The sequence below is a fragment of the Periplaneta americana genome, chromosome 10, assembly GCF_040183065.1.
Source record: "Periplaneta americana isolate PAMFEO1 chromosome 10, P.americana_PAMFEO1_priV1, whole genome shotgun sequence".
NCBI lineage: Eukaryota > Metazoa > Arthropoda > Insecta > Blattodea > Blattidae > Periplaneta > Periplaneta americana.
The window spans coordinates 162,822,001-162,845,242 of NC_091126.1; the positions used below are offsets into that span (position 1 = coordinate 162,822,001).

General features: G+C 36.5%; 1 protein-coding gene across 2 annotated transcripts in view; it reads left to right on the forward strand.

Annotated features, from left to right (window-relative positions):
- The window catches only part of LOC138708125 (xanthine dehydrogenase-like), a 171,890-nt gene that overhangs the window by 124,074 nt on the left and 24,574 nt on the right, over nucleotides 1–23,242 (forward strand). For both annotated transcript variants that reach the window (XM_069838340.1, XM_069838339.1), the window contains exons 12-19: nucleotides 2,519–2,684; nucleotides 3,768–3,883; nucleotides 5,131–5,229; nucleotides 8,918–9,128; nucleotides 13,066–13,246; nucleotides 13,323–13,506; nucleotides 17,112–17,307; nucleotides 21,559–21,749. In XM_069838340.1, coding sequence (XP_069694441.1) covers nucleotides 2,519–2,684; nucleotides 3,768–3,883; nucleotides 5,131–5,229; nucleotides 8,918–9,128; nucleotides 13,066–13,246; nucleotides 13,323–13,506; nucleotides 17,112–17,307; nucleotides 21,559–21,749 — 1,344 coding nt within the window. The remainder of the gene's footprint in view (nucleotides 1–2,518; nucleotides 2,685–3,767; nucleotides 3,884–5,130; nucleotides 5,230–8,917; nucleotides 9,129–13,065; nucleotides 13,247–13,322; nucleotides 13,507–17,111; nucleotides 17,308–21,558; nucleotides 21,750–23,242) is intronic.

Below are 23,242 nucleotides of genomic sequence, written 5' to 3' on the forward strand. Positions count from 1 at the left end.
AATCAGGTATCTCCTAAATTCTTCTCTCGATACTTGGTCGAGAAATTCGTAGTTTTTCAAAATTAAAAACTTCTTATGGACAAGTTATTTAAGCTATTTTAATCATTACTCTTTTGAGAAATTCTGTTCTATTAAAAGGGTTTAGAGCACGAGATATTTCAAACCCCATTAGGTAGCTGACTTCTTTACATTTATTTATCTCATCTTTCTCATCCTGGCTATGATTTAAGACGTCAATTCCTGGCGTTTAACAGTTCATTGGCAGATAATATTGCATCTGTTTTTCTATTTAATATTATTATTAAGTGAATAACTAATACATAGTTACCCTCATCTAAAGATTAAGAAGATTAAAATTGAGATAAAACATAATAATTTTATCCTTCTAGGGAGAAGATCTTAAAATATCAATATTCATGCACGTACAGAAGAATTATAGAAACACATATTTAGTGTAATAATAATAATAATAATAATAATAATAATAATAATAATAATAATAATAATACATTATTCATCGTGGCAATTAATGTTTCTATATACTCCTAATTGAACCATTGAGCAAAGTAAACATATTACATTTTGTCCGACAGAACAACAAAAAGTTCTCCTTCTCATTCTTTACGAAACTATCTCTTACTGTTTGTAGAGACAGAGTTTGTAGAGCGACATGATACCGCCACTGCTTGTCTTCAGTACGTGAATGAAACACACAGCAATGTACAGGAAACTCCTCGTACCCGTTTGAATGTCTGTAATCACGACAACCGCTTTGATCACCGCTGATCTAGAGTCTAGACCTACAAACATACTGCAGTAGTTTAAATAGCATGCGTTACATATGCATTACATACTAAGAAGTGGTAAGAAGTAATGGGATCATTTTAAGCCATTTCAAAAGGAACCAGGATGCCATCTCACCATATCCCACCCCATTTCAAGTCCTGTTTATATCATTATGTTATCATCATAGTATGTTTTAATTGTGTTGCCATCATATCATTATAGTGTTAAATGTTGTCATAGTTCATCATGATATCGTATCATCTTATCATGTCGTCATATCATCAACTCATCATACATTATGTCGCAATTAATAATAATATATTTATTGCAGCCAAATGGCCATTTAGATTGCATTTAATTTACTTTTGTTTTTGCGCACTCGCTTATTGATTTTGTTCTTTTGGCGCATAGTTCAATATGATAGCGTTCACATTTCTTGCTGCACAATGTACACACGCATGAGTCACTCGGGTCGTGGTATGTTCTTGTCTTGCAGATAAGGTGATGGAATCCGTGGACTGCCAGTCTTATTACATGCCTGAGTTCAAAGTTTTCCTTCGTCCATTCTCGGTCTATCATGGCTCCTGTGGCGTAGAATTCTATTGGGGTGGCTTCTTTCTCTCTTAGTGTTGACAATAGTCGTTCCGAAGTGTTCGTCTTGGGCAGCATCATGTTTGCCCTTAGGTCTTCAGTAAGGAAGGTCTCCCTTGCGAGTAAATATACAAATCTCGAGCGTGTGTACTTGGAGACTCCCATCACCTTCTTCAAGTAGGTTGCCTTTACTCCTTCTAGTGTTTCTAGGTTAGCCATTGTTAGATGCTCTCCAATTATTTCAATGCTGTATGTTAGTATTTGGTTTTAAACAGTGCCATTGCTGTTTCTAGGCTCAGAGATTTGATATTTTTTACGTCATGCATCGCTCTTATTGCTGGTGTGGCTCTTTCTGCTATGTGCTTTGTGTAGCATTTCGCACTGGTTTGTAATGTCATGCCTAGATAGTAGTCTGAAACTATCTTTAGTTTCCTGTTTTGAATGGATATTTCTGCTGCTTCCGGTGTTCTTCCGCCATTTCTGAATATCATCATTTCAGTTTTTTCCACATTTATCTCAAATTTGTGCTTAGTGCACCATTCTACCATGGCGTTCATAGTTTCCTGTAATTTCGTAAGATCTTTTGACCCCACTACTATGTCGTCCGCATATGCGTATGAACTTATTTCTTCTCTCTGCGTTATTCTTATTAGTTCTTCTGTTGCCAGGATGAACAGTAGAGGGCTTAGTGGGTCCCCTTGCAGAATCCCGTTCGTTTGCAATATCGGTTCTGACATCGAGCGATTGTCTAAAATTTTTATATCATTCCATCTTAATATTGATTTCATGGACTTTGTCCAGACGTTGTCTTTTCCTAGGGTTTCGTCCAGTTTCTTCTTTACGAGTTCCCTGTCAATGTAGTCTAACGCTTTTGTGAAGTCTATGAACACCACATAGAACTTCTCCCTTTCGTCCAAGGCATCCCATATGTTCTTTAGTCGCAATTATCTTCATGTATAATTTAATTTCCATAGCAGCATCATATCATCATATTATCATGATGCTCTTGTCATTTTTGTTTTCGATACAGTTATAGCTTGTTATCATTATTATTATTATTATTATTACTGCTACATTTTGCTGATAATGTTTCGGTGCCATCCATGCAAATTTTCTTTCAATGTTTCGTCCTTTTTTTCAGTTTGTCTTGGGATTATCGCCACCTAACTTACCAGAGACTTTTACAAGTGGAGGCAAAGATCTGCAACGACCACTTTCTTCAGGGAAACAAGACTTCGATACAGACAAGTCGGTGTGGCCACTAAATAAACCGATTCCAAAGCTGGAGGCCATGACACAGTGTTCTGGTAAGAATTGCATAATCACCCAGTATTGATTTCGTTTCGTTCTATATGTACAGAGCTACGTTGTTCTTTGGGCACAAAAGATCAAAATCTGTCTTAATTTTGTTGTCCAATGACACTCTTCAAACACAAGTCGTTTTTAATGTAACTATTTCGAGCTGAGCTGTAAGTCCATCTTCATGAAAGTGTTTTTCAAAGGCAAGAGACAATTCTTCTGCTTCAAGAGATATAGAGATGCGAAATGAACTGTGAATGTTAAGTGTTTCCAAAATTTTCTGTATATAAATCAATAATTGCACAATAATTGCACATTATTGTTGATATTGTAGTTGGAATCTCCTGGTAGAGGGGCAGAGAAGGCCTGACGGCCTTATCTCTACCAGGTTAAATAAATAAATACTACTACTACTAAATAATGCCAATTATGAAAGGGTATTTTCACTAATCAATAACCGATGGTCAGATGAAAGGAACAGGCTATCAGTAGAAGCAGTAAAGGGTATTGTAACAGTACAATACAATTTGGAGCATTTTACATGTAAAGAATTTCACACCTATTTATTGAAATGTCCACACCTGTGGGGTAACGGTTAGCGCATCTGGTCTCGAAACCAGGTGGCCCGGGTTCGATTCCTCGTCAGGACAAGTTATCTGTTGAGGTTTTTTTCTGGGGTTTTCCCTCAACCCAATATGAGTAAATGCTGGGTAACTTTCGGTGTTGGACACCGGACTCATTTCACTGGCATTATCATCTTCATTTCATTCAGATACTAAATAATCTAAGATGTTGATAAAGCGTCGTAAAATAACCTACTAAAATTAAAATAAATTTACTGAAATCGTCAAAGCTACTGAAGGACATTTCCTCTAAACAGAAGTATGAACAATGAAATAAAATTGTAAGATTAATAACAATGGTTACCTTTGGTACTGTGTTTGCCTATTGTGAATGAAAAGGAATTTAATGTGTTGTTAGGATTTTTTCAAAATGTCATTTTTTTTCAAAATGTCCTGCTATTGAACTTTTTGATCTGGTCACCCTAATGACAACAGGCTGACCATTAATAACTGTATGTACTCTTTCAGGAGAAGCACAATACGTCAATGATATTCCTACCATGCCAGGGGAGCTGTATGCAGCCTTTACTCTTACTACTGTCGGACAGGGATACATTTCGAAGACCGATCCTTCAGATGCTCTGGTAAAGAACATCATAATATTGAGCCTACAGTAGAGTGGAGGTCAGAATGTAAATTTCGCCATAAGTTTTCATTTTTCACAATCTTACACTCCAATGTTTTAACTACAGGATTAATACATCTTGATTACACAACTTTTAACACTGTATCACTTCGGAATATGTATCATAAGACTTTCTTGTGTTAAATTTTAACGTACCTTGTTAACATGTTTCGACCTATTTTGGGTCATCTTCAGAACTGGTCGTTGTTGGTCTTTGCGCCTCTTGTTTCCTGTGAGGGTGCGTTCGTAGTGTAGATTCAAAGAGTGTATGTGTTTTGAAATTGAGTCGTGTGTTGAGAATATCGTTGGGGTGTGTTTTCGTGTGTCTGTATATTTCATATTGTTCTAGTGTGTTGAGTTTCTGGCCTTTTGTTCGGATGTGCAGTATTTCCATGTCTGTGTTGATGTCTCTGTAGGTGTGGTTGGCATTTGTGATGTGTTCTGCATATGTGGAGGTGTTTTGTAATTTTGTTATGGCTGTGATGTGTTCTTTGTAACGTGTTTGAAATGATCTGCCTGTCTGTCCTATGTAGAAGTCGTTGCAGATGTTACATTTGAGTTTGTATACGCCTGTGTGGTTGTGGTGTATTAACTCAAATGTAACATCTGCAACAACTTCTACATAGGATAGACAGGCAGATCATTTCAAACACGTTACAAAGAACACATCACAGCCATAACAAAATTACAAAACACCTCCACATATGCAGAACACATCACAAATGCCAACCACACCTACAGAGACATCAGCACAGACATGGAAATACTGCACATCCAACCAAAAAGCCAGAAACTCAACACACTAGAACAATATGAAATATACAGACACATGAAAACACATCCCAACGATATTCTCAACACACAACTCAATTTCAAAACAATTACACTCTTTGACTCTACACTACGAACGCATCCTCACAGGAAACAAGAGGCGCCAAGACCAACAACGACCAGTTCTGAAGATGATCCAAAATAGGAAGAAACATGTTAACAAGGTACGTTAAAATTTAACACAAGAACATCTTATCATACATATTCCGAACAGGATTAATGTTGGCCTCTCAGAAGTACAGTTATTAAATTGTATGTATATTTCAGCTTTGTCAGTAAGACTACATGAAGTTTAGTGTAGAAATAATGGCATTCTAAAACAGTATATGACTCCACTTCGATAATCTAATGGAGTGTGTCCTGTACCTGTTTCAGGCCATGCCAGGAGTAGTTGCATTCCTGTCTGCTAAAGACATTCCAGGGAAAAACAATTTTATTCCAGTAGGCTTGCTTGGAATGGTAGAAGAGGAAGAGGTATGTGTTGTTTTAATGCATTTCCATTTCAAATTACATTTCCGATTATCATGGAAATAATTTGTTGTCAGGGGCTGCCAGACGTCCTGGACTTCCCAGGGCTGTTCTGGATTTTAAGGGTGTGACATGTGTCCTGGATTGAGTTAAAAAATTCTGAAATCTTCAGTCAAATGTCTTTCTCTTCCAAATACGATTTTGTAGCCAAAATTATTGAATGTATTGGCTTCCTCAATTACGGTATTGTTAATGTAGATTTTACTTCTGATTGGTACACTCCCTTGAAATGCCTTAGTTTATGTTTCAATCGAGAATATTTTTATGTCAAAATCCTCTACTGTACTCTATAAATTTTACACTAGTCTCTGTAATTCATCATCAGATCTGGCTATAATTATTACCTAGTCATCAGCGTATGGTAATGTGTCCAAACGCATATTTTCTAAGATATTTATTCCTCTATGACGACTCGTATTCATTGCTATATGAGAGCTCTGGGATCCAAGCCACAGCAGTATAACTGTTTCATCATACTGGAGGAAATATCGGTATACAGGCCTATCTAGAAGGCTTACAGGTAACAGCCCTACCATTGGACTAATCAGCGTGGTCCTTGTAAGCCCACCTGAGGAAAAACTCACTACGTTCAAGCCTCATAACCAGGCTTCGAGACATCGGACCCAGTAGAGCAGTTCAGTGGGAAATCCGCATAACGGCGTACTGAGTATAGTGGTAAAGCGTACAGTGGGTGGGGGCACTGTAGAATGAATGCCAACAAATACGCAAAGGAAAACGCTCTGGATTTGAAGGTTCTGGCGAATAATTTGGTTTTCATACAAACCTATTTTGAAACTGTGTCTGAAACTATTACAGGGTTAGAAAAGTCAGAGCAAGAGATGCCGAAAGCCCTCAAATTAATTGAGGAAATGACACAGAGAATTAATGAGACACCAAGTACACCGGTTACTGAACGTGTAAAACAGAAGTGGAAATCAATTTTATGTAAAAATAACGAATATGGAACATTATATAAACAGTAAATTAGTGGACATAGAGTCACCCGAGAATAAAGGACTGGCTCTTAGAGACTGCAATGATGTTAGGTTTTTTCGTTTTATCACGTCATGCGACGTAGAGCGCAGCTTTTCACAGTACAAACTGTGTTTGGCAGATAACAGAAAAAGATTTACGTTTGAGACACTGAAAATGTATCTTGTAGTAAATTGCAATTCGGTACTGTAACTGCACCTCCTAAAGACGACCAATAGGATAAATGAAGAAATTAAAACTGCTACATTTTTATTTCCACCCTTAACACTGTGTATAATTAAACACAAATGCTTATAAAAGACAGGAGAATAAATGCTTTTCACATTCTTTTGACAATGTCATTGTGTAATTTATATTTATTTTCAGAATGTACATATGTGTGTGTTTCCCCATACTACCGTACTCTAACTCTAAATAGCAACGTTGTTACTTCAACTCATCTCTACCTTTCACTACCTGCAGCGAGTCAACAACCTATAGTACATGCACAGTAAACTTATTGTATCGGGTCCCAAGTCTCGAAGCCTGCTCATAACAAATATAGCCAGATTGGAACTTATGTTGATGACTTGGATAGACATAGGACAAAAAACTGCAAAAATAAAAATGCAATAAGTATGAAATATAAATTCGCTGCTGAATAGAAATTCTCCAGTTCATGTGTTGTTTGGCATGAGGAAGTACCTTAAATATCTGAGATTATAGTAAAGGGATAAATCGTAAAACAGTGAATGCCAGTAGGGGAAGTTATCCCCACCCTCGCCGCTTGGCACCTCGCTCACCTGCTCTCTCTCTCTCTCTCTACTGTCTCTCTCTACTATCTGCCCCGCTTAGGTGGATCACTGCCTACCGCCTCGCACGTATTTCATATTTTACAACACAACACAATACAACCAAATTAATGTGCATTAGACAACAAGACATTATATTACCGGTTGTTCTGTATGGTTGTGAAACTTGGACTCTCACTCTGAGAGAGGAACATAGGTTAAGGGTATTTGAGAATAAGGTGCTTAGGAAAATATTTGGGGCTAAGAGGGATGAAGTTACAGGAGAATGGAGAAAGTTACACAACACAGAACTGCACGCATTGTATTCTTCACCTGACATAATTAGGAACATTAAATCCAGACGTTTGCAATGGGCAGGGCATGTAGCACGTATGGGCGAATCCAGAAATGCATATAGAGTGTTAGTTGGGAGACCAGAGGAAAAAAGACCTTTGGGGATGCCAAGACGTAGATGGGAGGATAATATTAAAATCGATTTGAGGGAAGTGGGATATGATGATAGAGACTGGATTAATCTTGCACAGGATAGGGACCGATGGCGGGCTTATGTGAGGGCGGCAATGAACCTTCGGGTTCCTTAAAAGCCATTTGTAAGTAAGTAAGTAAGACAACAAGACATATCCAACGACACACATTGCATTTCTGCAATAGGTTATGGCAGTTCCCTTGAACATAAATAGATTCATTTTCCCTTCTACCACCAACTCGTCTCGGTAGCCGAGAGGTCTAAAGCGTGACCAAAAAAGCGTGCGTACGTTTCGTTAGAAAGATCGACGGATCGAATACTGCCCTCCGCAAAGTCATAAGAAAAAAAAAAAAGAGAGAGACATGAAGCAGAGAGGAGAGACAGAGGGAAACAGGACGAAGTTCCTCTTTTGCTTCATAGATGCCGCATTCACTCTTTTTGTTCCACTTTCCTCCACTAGATGTCACCCCACCCTAAACCCCTATTTCCACTCTTTCCCGCTAGTGTGTGTGGTGAGCTTGTAGAGGAAAAGTGGAAAGGGGTCATAGGCGGAGCTTAGTGTTCGCTGTTTTACGATTTGCCCTTGTGCAGTCTGAAGTACTGGTACTATGCTTAGTTGGAGTTGATTTCTTTAAATGAAACGGTGAAATTGTTTAATTTTTGTTATGGTTAATTAATAAGCTGTATATCTTGGATCACTAGTTAATAGTAACAATGATATCTCAGAGGAAATAAGTAGAAGAATACAAAGCGCCAATAGGGTTATTATGGGCTGCAAAAACAAGTTAAATCAAGATTGCTATCTCGTGGCACAAAATGTAGACTATATAAGACCCTAATAAAACCAGTGTTGACCTATGCATCAGAGACGTGGCCTCTTAGCGAAAGGGATAAATTTAGATTGGCCGCATTCGAAAGGAAGATATTGCGAAGGATTTTTGGACCTGTAAGGGATGGTGAAACTTGGAGAATAAGATATAACAACGAATTATACCAGCTTTATGAGTCTCCCGATATAATAACATCCATTAAGATTGCTCGTCTGAGATGGGCAGGGCACATTAAGAGAATGGATGAATGTGAAATACCTAGGAAGGTGATGGAATATGGGATTGCTGGAGGAAGAAGAGTTGGAAGGCCAAAGCTACGATGGATGGACTGTGTTATGGACGACATTAAGAGGCTTGGAGTGAAGAACTGGTGGACAGTGGCTAAAGATCGAGACCGATGGAGAAGAATTCTTAAGGAAGCCGAGGCCCAATCCGGGCTGTAGTGCTGTGGATGATGATAATTAATAAGCGATGATTAATTTTATGAATTATTTTTAGAAGTGTAAAATCGCAGGTAAATATACAGTTTTAATCCTTTTCTTTTCTTTCTACAGCTCTTCTGCAGTGGCAACATCAAGTATGCAGGCCAGCCTGTAGGGGTCGTGGTAGCATCGACCCAGAGTCTGGCACACCAAGCAGCCCTTCAGGTCAAGGTGGAGTACAGTGGAATACAGAAGCCAATTGTCCATATGAGGGAAGCAATTGGATCAGGAGATAAGTCCCGCATCAAAGAAGATGGGGAAATGGTTCCAGAAAAACCGCAGGGTAAACAATACATGTTTGAAGTTCCATTTCAATGAACGGGGACTTGTAAGTGAATGCATGGAATAATAATTACACAACTACTAATACTTAAACTGCACATTCACAAAAATTTGCAACCACAATAATATTTTATGTAATTTTTATAGTGTTATAATAGGAGATCGTCACAATGTGAAGAAAATTTTGCTACGATATTTTTTTTTCGTGTGAATAGGCTGTACAAGCCTAAATCCATAATGTTGATAAGAAGAGGAAGATGAATTTTTTTTTAATATGAACTAAATATTTCAGTGCTAAAATTTCACCCTTCCTAAACAACTTGGAATAGGTTCACATAACAATTTACAAAATAAACCTTTAGAGATTAAAGATGTTTATCTATACAGGATCATTCACGAGGAAAGGTTAAAAATTTAGGATACGATATCTTAGGCCATTTTGAGCGAAAAAGTTCATATGAAAATAGGTCCGTTTTCGAACGATGGTGGAGCTAGATGCATTTTTTTGGTAAAACGTCTCGCCCCAATGTGAATCAGACGTTACCATATGCTGCTGACGTGAGACGAGGCGTGAGACAAGGTCAAGGTCGCAATGAATGAAGTAACATTGGAATCTGCATTGTGAACGATGTAGATAAGAGAAAGAAACCGGAAAGTGGGGCATTACAAATGTCCAATCGCCTGCCCTTGGCTGATGTAACGACACAGAACCCGCAGATAACACAAATAGCCTACACTATCATCAATTCACAGCAATTCAGTCAGCTAGCTACAGTACAGTAGTCATACAGGTACAGTTATCGGAAGTGTTAACTTGTGTTTTTCAAGATGCCTTATAAATTTTCGACTACAGAATACACCGATATTGTGTATGTTTATGGTTTGTGTGATGGAAGTTCCTTGCATGCCGTCACTGAATATGAACGATGCTTTCTGAACAGAAGGGTATCATATCAAAGAGTAGGGCTACTTACTGTCTATGGGGTTGGATGAAAAACTTTGTATAGCAAAGGAAGGGGGAAACAAGAGAGGTGCTAATCGACCGTATTTTGGATGCTGCATAGAGAACAGTTACGTGCAACTATCCCGCGCGATGAGCGCGATTCACGCCCGAGCACAACAGTGCACTGAAGCAGAAGGAGGTACCTTTGAAAATGTGCGAAATCATCGACCCCGACGTCTAGAATATTAGGTATGAATGCATACGTGAATATAAACTTTAAATTTGTCCGTTATCTGTCTCTAAATGCGAGTTAGTAAAATGGAATCTTAGAAATTTTTGTGAAATCAAAGAGCCGTATCTCCGTAACCGTTCGAAAACGGACATATATTCATATGAACTTTTTGACTCAGAATGACTTCAGAATTCACATCCTAAATTTCTGACCTTTCCTCGTGAATCACCTTGTATTTAATATTCTACCACATAAAATAAAATAACTCTCCATAATTAAACATTTTTTTCAGCATCATCAAATCCTTACCTGAGTGCAAGAAATATGTAAGTCTTACAATACAACTCAAGTAACTTTTCTACATATGGCAAAGATTATACCCGGAGGTTCATTGCCGCCCTCACATAAGCCCACCATCGGTCCCTATCCTTAGCAAGATTAATCCAGCCTCTATAATCATATCCCACCTCCAAATCCATTTTAATATTTTCCTCCCATCTACGTCTCGGCCTCCCCAAAGGTCTTTTTCCCCTCTGGCCTCCCAACTAACACTCTATATGCGTTTCTGGATTCGCCCCTATGTGTTACGTGCCCTACCCATCTCAAATGTCTGGATTTATTGTTCCTAATTATGTCAGGTGAAGAATACAATGCGTGCAGTTCTGCACTGTGTAACTTTCTCCATTCTCCTGTAACTTCATCCCTCTATGTAACACTTGCCAACGAAAATGTCGTCTCAATGGGATTTTGTAATGGCCATTCCTTATTACTTATGTGATGTCATGGGAATTCCTCAATGAAAAATTCCGATGAATTAGCACCAAATTAAAAACTTTGTCCTAACTTTCCTTTGGAATATGTATTACATGTCTTTCTTGTTTTAAATTCTATTGTAGCTGGTTAACATGTTTCGGTCTGATATTGGTACATACAAATTTCACTTCTTGATACCATTACTAATAAGTATAGGATAAAAATAAATGCACTACATATCGAAAAACCAAAACTTTCTGACTTAGTTGGGAGACGTCTGTGGCATCATTTGCTAATCGCTAAAAAAAAAAAACTAATACCATCGATTTCAGTCTGAATTTCTGATCGGCAGACACTCAACTTGCAATCTACCAGTTCATTCTGAATTGTCTTAGAATTACCTTTAAACAGTGGCATGTTCCAAATGATTTTTGAGAGGCTCATTTAGATTACTCACGGACTGTAGCAACCCACGAAATACCCCAGAGTTCTTCGAATCGTTTTTTCATCATGTCCCCTAAGGGGAAGTTCATATTGGCCACAAAATTTGATACAATCAATATTTTTTAAAATAATTTCACGATTTTTTCTCACTTCTTGATTATGTTTGAGAATGTTTGTTCTGTTCGTTTCACTTAATTGCCCAGCAATATTAGTTTTGCCTAACATAGCCAATGAAACAACATTTTTCAGGTGAGATTGCGAAGATTCGTGCTTTTTAATTTTTAGGGGCAAATGTCCTAAATCTGTCACACCACTCCTAGTCTATGCAGTATCACCACCGAAGAGGAGGCAACCACAAATGCTCAGCGTAAATTTCATTGTTATACTCCCTTACATATATGCACTATTTCGGCTGGATGAAGCTTGAGTAAGATTTAAGTCGTGTAACGAACGACCCTTTAATTTCACTTCATTACATCAATTTTCTCCGCAAGGGAAAGTTGAGAATAATAAAATTAATATTCTGTAATTCACACACACTCATGCTTGACAATTTGCACTGGTTAAATTACGGTATTAAAACGTCACACCAAAGCAACACTCAGATATACTGATGGTCAACAATTTTCTAAAACTGGAAAAGAAGTCTCTTTCGAATTTTACGTGCTATATCAAAAGGATTATACCCGTGCAATCATTTTGAGTTAAGGCAAATATTAGGTTCTGCTGGAGACTGGATATATACGTGATAATAATGCAAAAGAGAATATTAATGTCGTTATATTAACTCGATAAGATTCTACAACAGTAGGTATGTGAAGAGAAAATAAAAATTTTGTCATTAAGTTTCAAGGGAATAGAGAATCCATTTGACGTAGCATTACAATAGCTGTGTGGGAGGAGAGGAAAGATCTTCCCTTGTCGCCTAGCTCTGCAAGCCACTGCAGCGAAATATGGGTTTTAAACAGCGGCAGTTTCCCTCTGCTTCCCTTCACGTCTCTACCCCCTGACCAAGCAAGACACACACTCTATGATCTGTCCCACCCTGCAGATCCCAGAACGACTTTGAATGCAGTGTCAATTCCAGTACAGTCGACGTGCAAAAAGATTATACATAAGGTAATAGTACATATTCCCAGCCAGATGAAATATAAAGCAATTTACCAATAAAAGTTCTAACAATTCTTCTACAAATTAAAATAAATATTATTTTTATTTTCCTGTCAAAGTAGGGAGTGCTGCAGCTCCGTAGCTCTTATGGACGAACCGCCCGTGTTCTGAAGTGATATAGTGTTAAAAATTGTGTAATCAAGATGTATAGCTTTCCTTTATTAAAACAATTGAGAAACTTATATAAAAGCACGATAAAGTCGTATTTTTCGTAAAATGAATCCTATATATGTTATGTGTGTTTTTTTATTTATCTCACTCTTATAATCTAGCATAATTATATTTCTTGTAAGGATCTTTGCAAGAACTATATGCTTAATCTGTGAAAGTGTTGTCGACAGTGATGCTTACGTCAGTTTCTCAAGCAATGAAAGAGTCTTCTATTCCTGTGCACAGGTACAGCTACTCACACAATCGAAGGGAGTTTTGATTTGGGTTCGCAGTACCACTACACCATGGAGACGCAGTCCTGCGTGTGTATCCCAATTGAAGATGGTCTCGAAGTCCATCCCGCTTCACAGTGGATGGACCTGGTGCAAATCGCGATCTCACAAGCACTCAACATTCCTGAGAACAAGTGAGTTTGACTGACCAGTTGACTAGGTATTGCTATGCTGCCAGAAGGGCGCAGATTAACCCTTTCTTTGTTCCAGCATCAATGTCAGTGTCCGTCGACTAGGAGGAGGATACGGTTCCAAGATCTCGAGAAATATGCCTGCGGCAGTAGCGTGTGCTCTTGCAGCATACGTTCTCAACAGACCAGTGAGATTTGTTATGAATTTGGAAACCAATATGGCAGCCTTAGGAAAGAGATACGATGCTGCTGTCGACTACGTGGTAATTTACTTACTTACTTACTGGCTTTTAAGGAACCCGGAGGTTCATTGCCACCCTCACATAAGCCCGCCATTGGTCCCTATCCTGAGCAAGATTAATCCATTCTCTATCATCATATCCCACCTCCCTTAAATCCATTTTAATATTATCTTCCCATCTACGTCTCGGCCTCCCTAAAGGTCTTTTTCCCTCCGGCCTCCCAACCAACACTCTATATGCATTTCTGGATTCGCCCATACGCACTACATGCCCTACCCATCTCAAACGTCTGGATTTAATGTTCCTAATTATGTCAGGTGAAGAATACAATGCGTGCAGTTCTGTGTTGTGTAACTTCATCCCTCTTAGCCCCAAATATTTTCCTAAGCACCTTATTCTCAAACACCCTTAACCTATGTTCCTCTCTCATAGTGAGAGTCCAAGTTTCACAACCATAAAGAACAACCAGTAATATAACTGTTTTATAAATTCTAACTTTCAGATTTTTTGACAGCAGACTGGATGATAGAAGCTTCTCAACCGAATAATAACAGGCATTTCCCATATTTAGTAGTAATTTTGTGAAATAATATCAGTTTCTTCAGTTATTTATGACTAAGGGGCGGATGTTGATGACCTAAAAATCTTCTTAAAATGATCATTAAAATTCTATTAAACTAATGGAAAAATGACATAACATTAAAAGAAAATGACATTTAAATATTATTCAAAGTACTCGCACCACAACTTCTTAAAAAATATTCTCCTTGTTTCAATCTCGGAGAGAGGAGGCAATTTTCTGGAATTTGGCTAAGATGAAGGAAAAGGGTATGCAACAAAATGAAAGATTTTATAAGGGAAAACTTAGATTTTAATGAGGGTTTACAATGTGTTTCAATCAGGGGTGGTTCATGTCAGTGCCTTCATTCTCCGTCTCCTTCTCCTTCCACTTTTCACTTTTGTTACCAGATCTTCCAGATGAAGGAGTGTGAATGACAAAACAAATTGTTGGGCGCAGCATGTATTCTTGCAAGCTTTGTGTTAAAAATGTACATCCCTTCCGAATCATATTGGGGACAAAACGTCCTGTCCAGGACACGGTGAAAGTTTCGCCCCTTCCAAACAAATTCTAAAGACACCCTTGTACCGACAAAAGAACAGTAGCGGTCAAAGCCTCACTTAAACTAAGCTACTGTCAAGAATTTTATATTACTTTCGTTGTATGAAGTGAAGCCTTCAGTGGAATGAGGGATGGACTTTAGAGTCTGTTCCAAACTATAAAACTCAAACTTCACTGTTATTCACTTATTCAGTAGGTAATTACTACTGACTTATTTGCTTAGAACATGATTTAACAGACCTATCGGTAAAGAACAAAGTAAAATGCATTCTAAATGATGTAAAAGTTTGTCAAAGTATTAAAAATGACCAAAAATGCCGAAAAAAAATGTTGTTTTCTAATGCCAGGCATTTGACAATGAAGTCATTTGACCTCTTGCACTCCAATATTTTTCAAAGATATTATCATGACCAGCCACTGAAGCACAGATTTTGAGATGTTCCGAATCCATTTCTCGGTTTGAGTTGCACAATGGACAGTTAAGGGACTGATATATTCCAATTCTATGCAGGTGTTTGGTCAAACAATCATGGCCTGTTGCCAATCTAAATGCAGCTACAGACGATTTTCGTGGTAAATCGGGAATTAACTGTGGATTTTGATGCAGAGAGTTCCATTTTTTCCCTTGGGATTGTGTTATTAAATTTTGTTTGTTGAAGTCTAAGTATGTAGATTTAATAAATCTTTTCACAGAGTAACACGTAGATTTAGTAACAGGTCTGTAAGTAGCAGTGCTGCCCTTCTTTGCTAAAGCATCCGCATTCTCATTTCCCAGGATTCCACAATGGGATGGTATCCATTGGAATACAATTATTTTATTGAGTGATATTAATTGAGAGAGCATTTTAGTTATTTCTGCTGTTTGAGATGAAGGTGTGTGTTTAGAGACTATTGATAGAATAGCTGCTTTGGAGTCTGACAATATAACTGCATTCCTAAATTTATTGATGTGGCATAGAAGATTCCTGAGACTTTCCCTTTTTGCAATGATTTCACCATCAAAACTTGTTGTTCCATATCCAAGAGATCTATAAAGTGAGAAGAGACAGCACGTAACACCTGCACTGGCACCTTGTTCTCTGGAGATCAAGGATCTGTCGGTGTATAAATGAAGCCAGTTTTGTGGAGGGTACCTAATATTAATTGTCTCTAAAGACAACTGTTTCAGTATTTCAGTGTTTACTTCTGATTTCAGTATTTCTTCTGTTAAATTTAGATTATATTCTATATTTAATAGAGTTAAAAGGTTTGGTTTAATTTGTAAGTTTTCTTTTAATTGATGAGTAGCCCCTCCCTTTAGTTCAGCTTGTAAAATTACGCTTACTAACAGCTGCACCACGGGAAGGTAGGGATGGGACATTGGGTATTTGTCCAGGTTGGCTCCTTAAAGCCTTCAATGGGAAGGATTAATGGCTCTCCCCCCTGTATCCGACAGATACCCTTTTGCAGCCCGAAAAAAAAAAAAAAATATATATATATATATAAAAATGACCTATTAGTTCAAAGTATTGGGAATAAATTTGAATAAGGAACAAAAAAAGTTTCCTTCCCAGGAAGGATTCGAACCACGAAAGTCTTAGTTGCCAGTCTATCGTGCTCTGGAGTGAACAAGGCTCTGAAATCAGCTGCAAGGGTCGGTCCGGTTTTTTTTTGCCACTACTGTACATAATGGCTATTCCTACTGTGTTGAGTCACAGAATTGTGTGTAAGATAAATATATGGTAACTGGTAATGTTTTTTAATTACTGGTTAGTTAATATGTGTTGACCCTAGATGTTGCTATCAAACTGAAAACGAAATGTAGCAGAGATGCCAAAAATACCATAATTTGACTCAAAATGGCGCGGAAACACCATATTTCCGTGGCTTCCAATATCATGCTTCGTTATACTGAATTTCAGATCTGAAAGCCGAAATATATTCTCTGACTTCTGAATAATCCCCATACTACTAGCGATTTGAATTCCAATAAATAATCAGAAGTTGTTTGTGCTATATTTCTTTGTTAAGCTTCCCTATTAAAGTAGAATAAGGGAAAAGTTTAGACGTAAATTCCCTGGCCGCCCCCCAGTTTTGTGTACAAAAAAAGACTAAATTTAGCGAATAGGTTTAATAAAACAGTTCTGTAAATGATATGATGTGATTTATATATCACACAAGATGGGCAACACTTCCAGCAGCTACTATGAGGAGAGTGAGTACCGGTACCGAATATTACTAATATAACATAGTACATAAGTTTTAATCTGGTGAAGCACCATGAATTTTCGGATGCAAGAGCAGTGGTAGCAAGAGAGGACCTGCCTCCGCTCAGCTGACAGAAACATCACGAATGTTTGCAGAGAGTCATTGTACCTAACCTAAAATTCCACGGGAAATTCTGTAAATCGAGATCCAGTCTGCCTGAGATTTAGAATTAAAAAATATAAAAAATGTAAACATGAGCAATTCATGAATGCTTAAATTTAAAACCAAGTCACTGTTGTAAACTGAATTTATTTTTCAGGTTGGAGTCGATGATGATGGGAAGATCCAATACATGAAGACAAACTTGTACGAGAATGCTGGCTGCTCTTGGAATGAACCAGTTACTTGGTTAACTTTACAGCACATGAAAAGTTGCTATGATACTGGCACATGGGCAGTGAAAGGTTTCGGGGTGCGGACAGACATTCCAGGAAATACATACTGCAGAGCACCAAGTACGTTCTCTATACAAACAAAGGTGGTATTAATAAAACTGAGGAAAATGAGGATTCTCCAAAGATTGGAGAATTATTCAATTTCTTATTAACTCTCCTGCTACCAAGGTTTTGTGCAACTTATTACTACCAAGGGGGTGAAATACAATTACCCCCCTCAAAATCATGGTACCAATCTTTGTTAAACATTTGGAATATTAACAATTCATATAGTATTGACTATGGACCTATACAAAATGTAAAAGTATAAAATAATTTTCCATAAGAGAAAAAATTTATAACAGAATTATCACCAGTATAGCTCAGTCGGCTCAGGTGCTTGCCTGCTGATCTGGAGTTTCGTTTGGGCTTGGGTTCGATTACCGATTGGGTTTTTCCGAGGTTTTCCCCAACAATAAGACAAATATCAGGTATTCTATGGCGTATTCTTGGCATTATCTCGCCATCACAATTCCCATCGACGTTAAATAACATAGTATTTGATATAGTGTCGTTAAATAACTAAAAAACATTAACAAAATTGATCTATATTAAGATCTTCTACCCTACTTAACTGATGAATTGTTTATGCTTGTGAATTAAATTAATTTCCTTATTATGTATTGTATATCTTTATAGAATTTTAAACTTTTTCCACATGTCAAAGCTATAATCTGATGTAATATCCGTTGAATATAATAAATTGTATAAAATTAAGGTATTTGGAGGAATGACATCGAAAGCTTTGTCGAAGAATGATTATAATAAATTACAGTGGCTTAGCATGAAATTTTGAGCAGGGGAAGCTAACTCAAGTTGTCTTTCATGCAATATGAGAAAACGTATTACAAAAATACAGTCTTAAAATAAATAGTAGTCAATTTCAAGTCAGCAGTCGAAGATTGGTTGGAACCTCGTAAGTAACACCAATAAGGCATGACCTCAAATGATACGTAGTAAAATATGATTTCATTGTTTACACATATCTCTTAACAAATAGACACGTATACGTATAACATTAGCAAACTCCCTGTCATACTTAGAGAAATCACAATATTAGTATCATTACGTAAGTATGCGTCTGTCATTTGGTTGTGTCCTTCATTGACAGCAAGGGAGTCGGTCATTTGTTTTTTAGATCACACTTTTGTTCGTAAGTCAGTTTTGATAATACAATTGTCCTAAAAAAATTCAAGTAAATTAGTGTCAGGAACTGTTATTTCGTTCATTATTTATTATATCAGCCACAATGCACACTAACACTTCAACTGAACACAACTGACGAAAAGGGATAACTCGGAAACTACTTATTTTAAATGTTAAAGCTAGCTTCTTGCGAGCCTTGTGACTAGGGTAGTTTAGTAAGAAAGGGATGGAAAATCTGCGGGGTGGATTACACAGAAGAAACCAGTCTGCTTGGAAGCTGGTGTGTGCAGGCTTCTTGTTTACTGCTGCATCACAAATCATCCTGAGCTGCCGCATCACAATATTTAACACGTAAATATAAATTCTATTAAAATTAATAAATAATTTTCTCCATAAACTGCAGGTTTATTATGAAATTATTATTAACTGGGGAAGCTAAGCTTTTTAGCTTACATTGACGCTACGCCACTGATAAATTATGATGATTTGATGATCACGATGATCAAAGAAACAAATAGGAAATAAGACAGGCTTCATAATCAAAGGCAATAACGTCAGACTTTCCAGATTAGTGATGTGGCTATTTCAAATGATAGAAATGTATAATGAAGCAGGAAGTTAGAAAACTGCTAAAATATTTGTAGGCTATCCCAAAATAGAAACACATCGCATGTGGAATGTACAGTACAGGCTACTATCAAACCAGTTACCATACTATTAGTCATCAAGGAGACAGTACAAAAAGACTTGCTAAACATGTTTCTATCATATCATGAGCTATAGATTTGGATGCATAAAAAACAATTTCTTGGTACTGTTCACATCAATATACAAGATGCATTATCATACTAACTTTAATCCTAGTTACATAATCTCAATGCTACTAAATGGTCTATATTTATAGGGGGCCTTCCCAAGTCTGTATAAACATTGTTAAACTGTTACCAGTACATATTTATGACCCATTTCTAGAGAAACTGTTGCAGCTACAGACTTGAAATTTTTATTTTACATTATTTACAGTGTAATGTGGTCAATGAACCTTCGAGAAAGAAATTCAAGGTTTTAACATGTTAAAAATAATTATCCAATTATGCTAATTAATTTCCTATTATTTTCACAAATGTTATTCTTTTCTTAATAATTGAATAAACAAAGGGATACACTGAAGAAGGGAATATATAGAAATCAAGATAGATGGCCAGTGTCACATGAGAAACTATTGTTAAAACACTATAAGGGATTCAGAAACTTTGTTCAATCAATAGATTTCACATCACTGTAAATATTGTAAATAGTGAAAAAACTACTCTACTTAAAATTAGTATTAGTATTCAGTAGTAGTAGTAGTAGTTAGATATGTTAAAATAATTATAAGCAATTCACCACCTTTATTAAGTCAATAGACTTCACGGCAGTGTATTATATTGTAAATAGTGAAAATACTACTCCAGTTAAAATAGTATTAGTATTAATCATTTTAAATAATTCATAAACTCTATTCAGTCAGCTGACTTTACATCCTTGTAAATATTGTAAATAGTTTACTATTACTGGTAGTTTTTGTTTTAAGTTCTGACAGAATGTAAAAACAGTGTAGCAACAAATGTGTGTAGTATTGGATTACTGCAATGGAGCATACTGAATAAAAAGGGGACACATTTTTTAGAAAAAAAAAGATAAAATAGAAAACTAATTTCTTAGCTCCCAACAATATAATTCAGTTCAAAGGCACTAAAAAATTTGAGAGCTCTAATTTGAGTACTTTCTGAGATAATGGGGAATTTCCTTAAAAATAAAAGCTTTTCATTAAATCATGCTCTAAGATTTGAGACTTTCTAAATCACAACATGAATACTTTTAAATATTTTGTAAAATTAATAATTATTGAGACTTATTGGTGATTTCTCCTCCAGCATATGCAGAGAATAATGGAGATTTCTGTATGACAAAAAAACTCAAAATGACTTTTTTTTTTTACATATTTGGATGATGAAAGTTCCCTTAAATTATTAATATGAGAAAGTGAAATTACAGACATATTCCAAACTTTCTTATAAGACTTTAACAGTGGCGTAGCGTCAATGTAAGCTAAAAAGCTTAGCTTCCCCAGTTAATAATAATTTCATAATAAACCTGTAGTTATTGGACAAAATTATTTATTAATTTTAATATAATTTATATTTATGCGTTAAATATTGTGATGCGGCAGCTCAGGATGATTTTTGATGCAGCAGTAAACAAGAAGCCTGCACACACCAGCTTCCAAGCAGGCCGGTTTCTTCTGTGTAATCCATCCCGCAGATTTTCCATCCCTTTCTAACTAAACTACCCTAGTCACAAGGCTCGCAAGAAGCTAGCTTTAACATTTAAAATACAGTAAGTAGTTTCAGAGTTATCCCTTTTCGTCAGTTGTGTTCAGTTGAAGTGTTAGTGTGCATTGTGGCTGATATAATAAATAATGAGCGAAATAACAGTTCCTGACACTAATTTACTTGAATTTTTTAGGACAATTGTATTATCAAGACTGACTTACGAACAAAAGTGTGATTTAAAAAACAAATGACCGACTCCCTTGCTGTCAATGAAGGACACAACCAAAACACAGACGCATACTTACGTAATGATACTAATATTGTGATTTCTCTAAGTATGACAGGGATTGAGCTAATGTTATACCTATAGGCGTCTATTTGTTAGAGATATGTGTAAACCGTGAAATCATATTTTACTACGTATCATTTGATGTCATGCCTTATTGGTGTTACTTACGAGGTTCCAACCAATCTTCGACTGCTGACTTGACATTGACTACTATTTACTTTAAGACTGTATTTTTGTAATACGTTTTCTCATATTGCATGAAAGACAACTTGAGTTAGCTTCCCCTGCTCAAAATTTCATGCTACACCACTGGACTTCAATATACCAGTAATTCTGTTTTAAATTAATATTTGTACTTAAGTCTCAGAGAAATTTATAAAGCAGAGACCAAAGTACTACATGACAAGGTACAGTAGACATAGTATTACACAATACCAATTTACTGTAAAGAACATATAAAGTAAGCCTACACGAAACTTAGGTAGTCCAATGTCTGGATAAGAAACATTTTTTTCTTTGAAGGCTCTACTGAAGGAATTGGAATTACTGAAAATATTATGGAGCACATAGCCAAGGCCTTAAATAAAGATCCAATTGAAGTTCGACTCAATAATATGAAGGATGACGAACCAACAATGAAAAACCTAATACAAGATTTGATAGCTACTGCTGAGTACGAGTCGAGAAAACAGAGTGTCGAAGAGTTCAACAAGGTGAGAGTATTCTGACAGCTACATTAATAACAATTCTTCACATTTCATTACTATCTTCTCCTTCGATTTTGATGTAACCTTTCACCATTCTTTTCTCTGGTCTAAGTCTAACATTTTCAATTCCATATTTTTGTGACAGTGAGAAAATATAATAAGAAAGTTGTATCTCTTCTTAATACAGAGATGTAGAGTGGAGTATAAATTGCTAATCATCATCATCATCATTATTATTATCATTATTATTATTATTATTATTATTATTGCTGTTGTATTGGAAATTTATCTTTTGAAGAGGTGGAGAAGTTCAAATATCTGGGAGCAACAGTAACAAATATAAATGATACTCGGGAGGAAATTAAACACAGAATAAATATGGGAAATGCCTGTTATTATTCGGTTGTGAAAATTTTATCATCCAGTCTGCTGTCAAAAAATCTGAAAGTTAGAATTTATAAAACAGTTATATTAAGGTTGTTCTGTCTGGTTGTGAAACTTGGTCTCTCACTTTGAGAGAGGAACAGAGATTAAGGGTGTTTGAGAATAAGGTGCTTAGGAAAATATTTGGGGCTAAGAGGGATGAAGTTACAGGAGAATGGAGAAAGTTACACAACACAGAACTGCATGCATTGTATTCTTCACCTGACATAATTAGGAACATTAAATCCAGATGTTTGAGATGGGCAGGGCATGTAGCACGTATGGGCGAATCCAGAAATGCATATAGAGTGTTAGTTGGGAGGCCAGAGGGAAAAAGACCTTTAGGGAGGCCAAGACGTAGATGGGAAGATAATATTAAAATGGATTTGAGGGAGGTGGGATATGATGATAGAGAATGGATTAATTTTGCTCAGGATAGGGACCAATGGCGGGCTTATGTGAGGGCGGCAATGAACCTGCAGGTTCCTTAAAAGCCAGTAAGTAAGTAAGTAAGTATTATTGCTGTTGTTATTTCAGTTTACAACGTAGACTGTAGGTATTTAAGTGTTCTTCATGAATAAGCACACTTGCATCAAACGAATTATATAGTCATCATAACATATATTTTTCCGAAAATATTATAAAATCAGCATACTTTAAATTTAGTAAACTTTAAAGTAATAAGTTGTTACTCTGATTGAAACTTCCACACACTATTGCTATTCAAAGTTGTTTCCTTCACTTTGGGTTTCCACACATTGATACGGTACCAGCAAATTTATCATATCTGAAAGCATTCTACTCAGTCAGTCAGTCAGGCAGTCACAGTCAGTCAGTCACAGTCTGTCTGTCAGTCAGTCAGTTAGTCATTCTCGCAACCTTTCTGTCACAACAACAAATCTGAAAATGTAGACCTTTAATGAGAGAGGTAATTTAAGTAAGTAGGAAAAAATATAGTTTAAACTCTAAAATATCCACCACAATAAGTAATATCTATATTATTAGTCTAAGCAGATTTATGCTCACTATAAATATTTTTTAAGAACTATTCAAGTTTGTGCATAATTATCAATTAA